Source organism: Ursus maritimus, unplaced genomic scaffold, assembly GCF_017311325.1.
Source record: "Ursus maritimus isolate PB19 unplaced genomic scaffold, ASM1731132v1 scaffold_9, whole genome shotgun sequence".
In the NCBI taxonomy this organism is placed as follows: Eukaryota; Metazoa; Chordata; class Mammalia; order Carnivora; family Ursidae; genus Ursus; species Ursus maritimus.
The window spans coordinates 51,540,353-51,552,656 of NW_024427107.1; the positions used below are offsets into that span (position 1 = coordinate 51,540,353).

Below are 12,304 nucleotides of genomic sequence, written 5' to 3' on the forward strand. Positions count from 1 at the left end.
CAGCTTAACATCTTTCCCATTTCTGTATAGATTAACATATGTAATTTTATCTAGTTTTGTGTAACTATTTCTTATAGATCCGTACTTCGGATTCATGTAATTAGCTCTTGCACTCAAGGTAAGATGGGCTTGTTTTGATCTAGTTACTGATATGCCCCTTTTTGGTACTTCCTCTATGAACCTTGACCATTTTGTACTACAGATGATCCTTTAAAGTTGGCATTTTCACAACACTGGCTAGAGAGGAATAAAAAGTTAACATTTGGCTTACCCCAACCAGCAACCCTCCCCCTTACTTCAGCACCTTCGGGCTAGTTTAGAACCAATACCATAAATCAGGGATCTGAAACCACAGCACATGGACCAAATCTGGCCCATATTCTCTTAAACTTAACTATAGGTTGAAGGTAACCTGATCAGATGCCAAATAAAAATCCAATATGCATGTATCTCCTATCCTTGTACCACTGGTTGAGTGCAGAAACAGAAATGTCTGTTAACTGACTAGGTTTTAGTTCAACAACCAAAGTGAAAATCAAACCACTTCTGTGTAAAGGAGACCCAACCAGAGCTTTACATATTTAAAAGATCTTGGGTATCCAGGAAACTGTGTGTGTGTGTCTGCGCATGTGCATGTGTTTGCAATATTCAAGAGATCATTTATAAAATTCAGCTTATAGTCCTGTTTAGTCTCTGTAGCTGCCCAGTGAATGACAAGGAGCCACTTTAAGAAATTAAGAAACAGCAGCTTTATTTGTAATAGCCCCAAACTGGAAACAACCATAATATCCTTAAAGGTACATGGTTAAACAATGTGGTACATCAATACTATGGAATAAGACTTGGCAATAAACAGGAAAAAACTACTGATATATATAACAACTTGGATAGATTTCAAGGGCATTATGATGAGTAGAAAAAGTTAAACTCAAAGTCATATGTTGTAGAATTCCATTTCTAAAATATTCTACTGATGACAAATTAAAGAGATGGAGGACAGAACTAGTGGTTGCCAGGGGTTAGAGCTGGTAGAGGTAGGTATGACCACAGAGGGAGTAGGAGGAATAGCACAAGGCAGAAGTTCATAATGATGATAGTTCTTTACCCTTTTTTCCCCCCCTGAACAAAGGGTCTCACATATTTATTACTGAACAAACCTACTGGTGCAGAAGTATAGTAACAGAAAAATCATTTCCCCCATAAAAACGCCTATTGTTCAGGTAGTAGTGATGTTCACAGAGTGACAGGATATGAGCACCTGACCTTCATGCAGCATAAACGTGTGCCACCTCATGTGTGATCCCTTATAGACCCAGCCTGGTTCTTCTCCCATGCCTCCTCTTGGAGCTGTACCTGATTTTACCAGTTTTCATCTGAATCCCATGGGGAAAGGGATGATTCTGCTTTTGTTCCTTGGCCAGGAATCACTTAATCCTCAAGTCTTGTGAGAAGACATGGACAGGAACAGCCAACCACACACACCACGATGGTGGAGAAAAAAAGATAGTTCCTTATCTTGACTGTACTGAAGGCTACACAAATCTATACAAGTGATAAAATGGCACAGAGCTATTCGTACACATTGTCCCTATGTCTCTATCCTGGTTCTGATAAGTATTATAGTAACATAGATGAAAAAACTAGGGTAAACCAGGTTTAGGCTTCATGACACCTCTCCCTACTATTTTTGCAACTTCCTGTGAATCTATAATTTCAAAATGAAAAGTTAAAAAATAACACACACTTGGATACACAAGGAAATTAAAAACAATTTGATAAAATGAAACACAGCCAATTTTATTCAAATTCCCCAAAATTTATACTCAATATGTTAATTGTTCCTAAAATGTAGGTCACCCTTTATATAATGGTCTTATTATTTCATCTTTATTTTATAGTTTTTTCATCTTGTCTTTATATAGTTCTTCAGTAGAAGCCAGAATCCTGAGTTGCCCAGTTAGGAGCCTAAAACATACAAAGAAAAATGGACAAGGTGAGAAGAAAGTACTTTCTGACAAAGTTAACTTAGAAAAAAGTGATACTAGCATTTCCTTTTAGTACTCCAGCCCAAACCACTAAGATTTTAACAACCTCCACAATTTCTAAATGTCAATTGTGCCACTTAGAACAAAAAAACATACATCAAAATAATACCATCTAAACCAGTTTTTGACCAATTATAAAGTATAACAATGACAGTATCACCAATATTATAACGAAAGTCAATACAAATTGACCCTTAAGCATACAGAAAAGAACATTATATAAAAGTTGTTTTAGGTTGAGTTATTCTAGACTTGGTTGGAAAAAGATATAAGTATAATTTCCCAATTCTATCTCTCTTTTAAAACTGAATAACTATTCAAAGGACATGAATCTTTTGTTAAAACTTCAATCACATGAGGTCTCTGAACGTCCACCTATTTTAGGAAGCAGCTGGGCTTCCTAAAAATAAAAACTTCCTATCCTCCAGTTACATATAATCATAATGGCTAAAAAGCATTAAAACTGGTTTGGGATTCCAAAATTACAAGGCCATTCAAGTTCCTTTAAAATCTAATATGCACAAACTCTACCAAAAGGGGGGATACATTTTTTTGACATAGTTAAATACGAGTATCAGACAAATCAAGTTTTTAAAGATCAACACTAACAGATAGTAAGATCAACATTTTTATACAAGTATTCCTTCAGATTTAAAAAGAATACAAATTTCAACCACTTGAAAGAAGTCTACACATGTAAGTTATCATGCCAGTATCAAAATGTTGTGTTGTAAACCCTTAGGAAAAGAGTCAAAGAAGTCACAAAGGCAGAATGAAAGGAAAGAAAAACAGATATAATAAACTAGGAACACAATTTTTTCAGTTTCCTTAACTAACACATATAATACATCTAAGAAAAATTCTTTTCAGTTTAGTAATAGATCTTTAAAACAATGTTCACACCCTCAGTTAGAAATACAAAATCAGATATAACCAATATATTAGTACGTTCTCAAATGAAGTCCAGTAATAATTATGTTACATTATTGATAAATTCTAGACAAAATAGAAGATGTGTGGTTCTTACCTCTGACCTACTATTCTGATTAAGTTTCTTCTCAATATTCATGGCCAACATCTGGCTTCTAAATGAAAGGCTTTTGGTCTTTTCAATCACTTGCTGATAGGGTGAGACTGCATTGTTACCCATAACCACATGACCCTAAAATGAGACAGAGGGAAATTGATCCTATAATATTACAACTGAGTTTTTCAGGTAGGTCATGAGCATGACATCACAACACTACATGACTGTTGTACACATTTTCATGCACTGTACAGAGATGAAATATTCATCGAGCAACAAAAAACAGGTGGCTGCTGTTGCCTTAACACAAAGCAAAAACTCTTAATAGAACAGAATAAAATGTCCTACTGAAAAATTCCCAAAAAAGTATTAAAACAGTCAGCAATTTATAGATGTAACATAACTAATTTAATACTCACTAATTTAGAATCAATCTTGGCATCTAGTCTTGCATTTCTAATCAAATTTACAATCCACCTTTCAGCTTCTTCTGGAGTCATGTTCAGTTTGTCTGCCAACATGCTAATGAAAAAAAGTAAAAATGATGTTAACAGAGTCTAAAAACTTAGTTTCATGTACATAGTCTTTGAACCACACTTGCATAGGGACTTTCAGGTATTTATGGATCACCTTCTTTTAAACAGTATAACCGCATTGTTCATGTTTGTGCTATTATCTTGTACTGTGCATGACCTATCCCATTTCACCAACCAGACTGTAAGATCCTTGAGGAGAGGGGATCATATTTCACATTTACAGAAATCTTCTGGCTTCTAGAACAGTACCTTACAGTTAGCAGGTGCTCAATTAATAACGATCTAAGGGAGAAAAAGGTTTTATGATGCATAATGATTACACAAATTAAATCTACTACAAGGAACATCAGTGGTAAGTATAATATAATGAAATAATCAAACCTTACGGCTAGTGTGTATGTTTGTGTTGTAAACTCTGAGGGCACTCTGGGAATTGCACATTAGATAACCTAAGTGGCCACTGAATTTCAGAGGAAAGAGAAAGACTAATATATACACAGAATGAGAGAGGGGGAGAGAAGAAAAGGAGCAAGGGAGATGATCGGGTTGAAAAAGGCCACTACAGGATTTAATTTATGAGGACTAACAAAAATCCGTTGGTAGTAGGTAAGTAAATCATTCAGCTGATGGAAGAATATGCATGTATAGTATTTAAGAGTACAGAGTATACATGTATAGGTGTTTAAACATAAGTGTTCTCTCTTCACCTCTCTTCATTGAAGACATTATATACTTGCCAGGTCCTCTAATGTTATCACTCATCTGATGAAGAGAACTAGAATACCAATAATAAAATCTTTCCTTAGAATATTATAAACTAAAATTCCTGATCTGATAGCCTTCCCAATTTTAAAATATGGTCAAGACATTGGCAATCACATAATTATGTAATTCCAGAGCTCATGAGACTAACAGTATCTGTGCTATTCCTATTTTATACATTTATTGAAAAAAAGTTAATAGAATTTCATTCAAAATATAAAAATTAAGTTAGGTCATCAATGAAATAATTACAAACTAAATTCACAAAGATATAATCATTTGAAATTTATCCTTAAAATATGCCTGGAGTTAAAAACATCTTGATGAATATGAGCCAACTCAACCATAAAACTCCCTGGATTTATGTGCCAAAATTTTGCTCTCTGTGTTTTTGCGATCAATTTTGTTCTAAGTACACATTCTCAGCAAAAATAAAGAACAATTAATCCATGACTATTATTTCAATTTCATGGATTTCATTTTATTCTCTTTATCACTGTTCTCTACTAACCCTCCTTTTATTTAAGCTACTAAAAAATAGGGAATTGTGTCAATGCACTTAAACAAGGAGGCATTTTTTTGACTGGTAAAAATTCCCGCAGCTGGTGTTTCCTGCTGGTGCCTGATTTATTTTAGAAATGTGTAAATTTCATTGTCTTTCCACTGCTATAGTTAGCAAATATCTGATAGTCTTACCTAAAGCTCAACTCTAAAGGTAAAGAACAGATTTTCCAAAATATATTCATTATTTTATCACGTCCTATAGCAATTTATCTTTTATGTGTCTCCTGCATCCACCAAAACACAACTCTTCAAAGTGAGGCCAAAAGCATTTTACTCTGAAAAGCACAAAAGAAACTGTACTAAATATATTAAAACCCCAATGTTTAAGATCACTGTATTTTGTTTTAAATTAGAGCAGAAAAATTGTTCCCAGTAAGCTACAAATTATGTGGAGTTGGTATTATAAACATGTTTTTTAATTATAATATAAAACCTGTTTAGGAGGGTTAAGTAACTAAAATTTTAATGAAACATTCAGTCTTGAAGCCTAGGTATTCTTTTGGATTCCTCTTCCTGCTGCCATATACAACTGCGACCTAGAATTCTCTTTTTAACCACTGCCTCTTATCTAACCATTCTACTCTTGCAGGGAAGACTCCTCTCCACCAGCCATTCTAAACCTCTCTGTTCATTAAACATGCCAGCTTTTTAATCATTTCAGGGCCTTTGCATATACTCTGCCTTCAGCTTAAAAGGCTCATCCAAATTCTTCTTCATTTGGCTAGCTGTTAAGTAAGTCTCAGCTAAACCAGTACCCTCATCAGCCTTCCAAGACACCTCTGCAAACTATAACATATCTGTTTGATACTTTCATAGCCCTATTTTCTTTGGAGCAGTCATAATAGCTGTAGTTTTTTCTATTGAATATCTGCTTTCATGATACACTATATATATAACCAAAGAGCATGCACCATAGCTTCTTTGTTCACTGCTATCTATCCAGCAATTAGCACAATGCAGTTTACAGGAGGCAATTAATAAATATTTACTGTATGATTTCTAAATTGGTCACTCCCTCTAGGCTCCATTACTATTTCCCAGTTTTTAAACTAATCTACCTCTCTAGTCTCTCCTTAATCTATTTTACATAATTGCCAACTAACTAGTTTATGCCCGAATTCCTTTCAAAACTTTAACAGAGCCCTTCTACCAAAACAATACAATCCAAAACAATACAATCCAAACTTCTAAATTTCTCATTCATGGTTCTCTACAATTTAGCTACAACCTCACTTTCCAACCTCTCATTATTCTGCCCCATGAGTACCACATGCCAGCCAAACCAAACCAATTATCTTCCTTTCTTGCCATTCATTCAACAAAATATGAACTGTTAGATGCTAATGACAAAATACAGTCTATTCCCACTTTTATAAAGTTTAAGCCAGGGGATGGGGAGTAGAGGACAATCAATCATCCCCAAAATATATAAACTAATCAAAGTATAAAGGTGAAAAAGTGGAAGGAGCTATGTGAGATGCAAAAGAGTTTACTAGTTCTACTCTGGAGGCTTGGGGATATATTATTTAAGGAAATATTCAAGGTCAGATTTTTAACATAAAAGAGAGAAAAGTCTATTTTGCATAATAACTCCACGTAGAATTCTTCATCCTTCCTTTCTTTACATCTATATTCTGTCTCATATTCCAATATCGCAGGGGCAATATGGCAACATGCATCAAGACCCATAAGTATCTGCAAGCTCTGACCCATAATCCTACTTTGGGGATTTACTGCTTTGCATTGTACTTGTTGATCCTTTATGTATTAAATCAGGTCAAAGCAAAACCTGAAATAAGATCCAAGAGGTATTAGTAAATTATTGATGGCATCTCAGGTTATCTAGGCTACCAATCATTCTGAGAGTGAATTAAAGAACGTGGCAAGAGTCCAGTTTCTTTTAAATAACAGAAAAATAAACAGAATAAAAGAAATTAAATGACAGAAATCCTCAAAATTAACAATTCTCTTACAGTCTACTGATTTTATGCAAAAATAGTGAAGATTTAAAAACACGAATATAAATCCAATTAAGCTCAAAAAGAAAAAGTTGGCTTAAGTTATCCTATACAATGCTTGTCTTATTTAAAATAATTCAGCTTATTAATAAACTAAAAGACAAAATCTCAAAATGCAGAATTTTGGAGAAAAATATCTAATTTGATCAAGACCTTAAGCACAAAAGTAATTTCCTGATTATTCAGATTGTAAAGAAAATCTCAACCTTGTCTACAGGCAGCTTAAAGCAGACATTTAAATATTTTGTGTAAATATCCCTTATATGTATCTTTAAGTTGACAAGCACTCCTTTCTCAAGTGACGCAACAACATATTGAATATGTTAAGTAAGAAATATATATGGAACCATGAAAGACCCTAAACAACCAAAGCAATCTTGAGCAAGAAGAACAAAGGTGGAGGTATCACACATCCTGATTTCAAATTATTACAAAGCTATACTAATCAAAACAATATGGTACTGATAAAAACAAAATGGAACAGAATAAAAGCCCAGAAATAAATCTATCCATGTATGTTAAATTAATTTACAGCAAAGGAGCCAAAAATATACAATGGGGAATTGTATATTCTTTGATTATATATTCTTCAGTAAATGGTGTTGGGGAAACTGGACAGCCACATGCAGAAGACTGAAACTGGACCACTATCTTGCACCATAGACAAAATTAACTCAAAATGGATTAAAGAATGATTAAAGACTTGAACGCACAGCTGGTAAGCTCCCTGACATCAGTCTTGGCAATGATTTTTTGGATCTGACACCAAAAGTAAAGATGACAAAAGCAAAAATAAACAAGTGGGATTATATCAAACTAAGAAGTCTGCATAGCAAAAGAACGCATCTACAAAATGAAAGGGCAAGTTACCACCAAATGGGAGAAGATATTGCAAATGATAGAGCTAAGAAGTTAATACCCAAAATATATAAGGAACTCCTACAACTGAATAGCAAAAAACCCCCTAAGTAATGTGATTAAAAAATGGGCAGAGGATCTGAACAGACATTTTTCCAAAAAAAGACATACAGACAGCAAACAGGTATATGAAAAGATGCTCAACATCACTAATTGTTAGGGAAATGCAAATCAAAACTACAGTGAGATATCAAAATCACACATATTAGAATGGCTATTATCAAAAAAACAAGAAATAGGGACGCCTAGGTGGCTCAGTTGGTTAAGCATCTGCCTTCGGCTCAGGTCATGATACCAGGGTCCTGGGATCGAGTCCTGCATCAGGCTCCTGGTTGGGCCGGGGAGCCTGCTTCTCCCCCTGCTTGTGCTCTCTTGCACTCTCTGTCAAATAACCAGAATCTTTAAAAAAAAAAAAAAAAAGACAAAAAATAACAAGTGTTGGCAAGGATGTGGAGAAAAGAGAACACTTGTACATTGTTGGTGGAAATGTAAACTGGTGCAGCCACTATGGAAAACAGCATAGAGGTTCCTCAAACAATTAAAAATAGACTTACCATATGATCCAGTAATTCCACTTCTGGATTTATCCAAAGTAAACAAAAACACTGACTCAAAAAGATGTATGTCACCCATGTTCTCGGCAGTTAATTTACAATAACCACAACATGGAAGCAACTTAAGTTTCCACTGATGGATGAGCGAATAAAGAAAATGGGAAAAAAAGAATAAAATCTTGCCATTTGCAACAGCATGTATGAACCTTGAGGGCACTATGCTAAGTGAAATAAAACAAAGACAAATAACCATATGATCTCACTTATATGTGGAATCTTAAAATAAAGCAAAGAAAAAGAAACCAAAATCAAATTTATAGATACAGGGAAGACTGGTGGTTACTAGGGGTGGTGGGAGGAGGGACAGGTGAAGGGGGTCAAATGGTACAAACTTCTAGTAATAAAATAAGTCATGGAATATAATGTACAGCACGGTGACTATAGTTAATAGTATTGTACTGCATATTTGAAAGTTGCCAAGAGAGTAAATCTTAAAACTTCTCATCACCAAGAAAAAAATCTGCAATTACGCATGGTGATGGATGATAATTATACTGTGATCATTTCACAATTATACAAATACCGAATCATTATGTTGTATACCTGAAACTAACATGTTATATATTATAGCTCAATAAAAACACTAAAACAAAAGACTATCAGCACCCTTTGAAAAATTAAAAACTATTGTAGTTGCACCTATAAAATAAGAACTGAAAGATGTGACTTCAGAGATCTGTTTTTAACCTACAGAAGACTTGGAAGAAGACGCTGAGAAGATCTCCCACAGCGTAGAACACAAAGACAAAGAGATGGAAAATTGGGGAGAAAAGATTAAAAAAATTAGAAGCCTGGTACATGAGGTCCAATACTCAAACAACAGTAGTTCCAAAAAGAATAAACAGTGAACATAAAAGAAAATAAATCACTGAAGAAATAATTTAAAAAATTTCCCAGAATTGGCACATGAATTTTCAAATTAAAAGAGTCTAGTATGAAGAGTTCAAATAAACCTATACTAAGGCATATCATTGTGAAATTTCAAAATAATGGGGTAAAGGGGAAAAAAAAAATCCAAAAAACCTTCAAATTGCTAGAGAGGAAAGTATATGACCAGGGATAAAAATGGCTTCTGACTTCTAAAGCAGAAAGCTAGAAAGTGCCAGAACAATGTCTTCAAAATTCTGGAATAAAGTAGTTTTCAACCTAGAGTACCATGCCTAGCAATACCATCATACAAGTATGAAAGTAAAGTGAACATTATTTGATGTGAAAAATTTACCTCTAAAGCAACCTTTCTTATAAAGCTATTGAAGGATATGCTTTATCAAAATATGATAGTAACCAAGAAAAAAGGAAGACAATGAAACTGGAGCTCTATCATGGGACACGGACTAAAGAAAACCCCAGAACAAATGACAAAGGGAGGCAGGTATTCACCAAGGCATAGAGAACAAGTCCAGATTTTTTCCCAGGAGATATAACTGATAGAATAATCAATCTTCAAAGAGATTTATAAACTGGCAAAGAGTATTTTAGTGTAATTAATAATAAAGACAGTAAGAAAAAGAACTAAGCAAACAGGGGGAAAATGGCAATTATTGATTCTAGGGAGTATAGTGAATACTAAAACACGTTACAAATCTACCTTATTTGGTCCTGACTCAGGAATCAAGAGACAATTATAACATATTAAAAAGGGTTCAGAAAAAGCCCCACATACAAATGAGAATTTAAAATGTGATATGGAGGAATACCTAGGTGGCTCAATGGGTTAAGCATTTGCCTTCAGCTTAGGTCATGATCCCAGGATCCTGGGATGGAGTCCTGCATCGGGTTCCTTGCTCAGCAGGGAGCCTGTTTCTCCCTCTGCCTGCCGCTCCCCCTGCTTGTGTTCTCTCTTTCGGATAAATAAATAAAATCTTAAAAAAAATATTGTGATATGGGTAGCATTTCAAATTAATGGGAGACAAGATAATTTTTCAAGGGAACACATGAATGATAAGAAGCCAACAGCCTTATTGCTGGTAGGGAGAAATCTTCAGTGGTCTGAAAAAAAAAGATCAAAATAGGCACAACATTCCCTAAAGCCAAAACCTAATCCAAAGCAAGGTCCTAACTCTTGTTAATTCTAGGAAGGCTCAGTGAGGTAAGAAAACTACAGAAGAAAAGTCTGAAGCTAGTAGAGGTTAGTTCATGAAGTTTAAGTTAGCAAGTTATTTCTATAACATAAAGTACCCAAGATGAAGCTGCTAATGTAGAAGCTGCTAGGAGTTGTCCAGAAGATCTAGCTGAGATAACTGGAAGGTGATTACACCAAACAACAGATTTTCAAAGTAGAGCAAACAGCCTTATACTGGAAGAAGATGCCACCTAGGACTTTCATTGCTAGAGAGGAGAAGTCAATGCCTGGATTCAAAGCCTCAAAGGACAGACTGACTCTCTTATTAGGGGCTAATGCAGCTGATGACTTTAAGTTGAAACCAGTGTTCATTTACCCTTCCAAAAATCCTAGGGCCCTTAAGAATTATGCCAAAGCTACTCTGCTTGTGCTCTCTATAAATGGAACAACAAAGCCTGTATGATAGCACATCTGTTTACAAAATAGTCTACTGAATATTTTAAACCCACTGTTGAGAGCTGCTCAGGAAAAGATTCCTTTCAAAATATTACTGCTCATTGACAATACACCTGGTCACCTAAGAGCTCTGATGGCGATGTACAATGAGATTAATGTTCTGTGCCTGCTAACACATCATCCATTCTACAGTCCATGGATCAAGGAATCATTTCAAGTCTTATTATTTAAGAAACACATTTCCTAGGGCTACAGCTTCCGTAGATAGTGACTCTTCTGATGGATCTGGGCAAAGTAAATTGAAAACCTTAAAGGAACGATTCTCCACTAAGAGGCCATTAAGAACATTTGTGATTCATGGGAAGAGTTCAAACTGGAATATTAACAGGAGTTTGGAAGAAGTTAAATTCAAGCCTTATAGATGACTTTAAAAGGTTCAAGACTTCAGTGGAGGAAGTAACTGCAGATGTGGTGGAAAAAGGAAGAAAACTAGAATGAGAAGTGGAGCCAGAAGATGGGACTGAATTGCTGCAATCTTGTGATAAAACGTTAACAAATGAGGAGTTACTTCTTATGGATAAGCAAAGAAAGCAGTTACTTGAGATGGAATCTACTCTCTGTAAAGATTACTGGAAATGACAACAAAGGATTTAGAATATTACATAAACTTAGTTGATAAAGCAGTGGCCAGGGTGAGGGAACGGACTCTCAATTTTTAAAGAAGTTCTGTATCAAATGCTATCAAAAAGCATCACATGTTACAGAGAAATCATTTGTGAAAGGAAGAGCCAAGAGATGTGGAAAACTTAACTGTTGTCCAAAGAAATCATCACAGCAACCTCAATCTTCAGCAACCACCACCCTGATCACAGTCAGTAGCTCTTAAAATTGAAGCAAGACCCTCCACCAGCAAAAAGATTATGACTCACTGAAAGCTCAGAGAATGGTTAGCATTATTTAGTAATGAAATATTTTTTAATTAAGGTATGTACATTGTTTCTTTTAGACTAATGCTACACTGAACACTTAAAAGACTACAATATAAACTCAACTTCTATATGCACTAGGAAACCAAAAAATTCATTTGACTAGTTTTATTGTGATATTCACTTTACTGCAGTTGCCTTGAACCAAACCCACAACATGTCTGAGGTGTGCCACATATTACTTTATAGTTAACACAAAAATACAAAAAGCCTTCTGAAACTATTTTATCTCCATCTGGAAATGCACCCTTCTATTTCTCTTTAATATCAGGAAGCATAATTATAAATTATGAATATAAAATGCTGTGTAGTAATA

General features: G+C 34.8%; 1 protein-coding gene across 1 annotated transcript in view; it reads right to left on the reverse strand.

Moving 5' to 3' along the window:
• Window positions 1-1,776: 1,776 nt before the first annotated feature.
• Window positions 1,777-12,304, reverse strand: part of EIF3E (eukaryotic translation initiation factor 3 subunit E) — a 43,279-nt gene continuing 32,751 nt past the window's right edge. The window contains exons 11-13 of the mRNA XM_008689257.2: window positions 3,492-3,594; window positions 3,073-3,207; window positions 1,777-1,965 (exon numbers count right to left, since the gene is read on the reverse strand). Of these exons, the coding sequence (XP_008687479.1) occupies window positions 1,927-1,965; window positions 3,073-3,207; window positions 3,492-3,594 (277 nt within the window). The 3' untranslated portion in view covers window positions 1,777-1,926. The remainder of the gene's footprint in view (window positions 1,966-3,072; window positions 3,208-3,491; window positions 3,595-12,304) is intronic.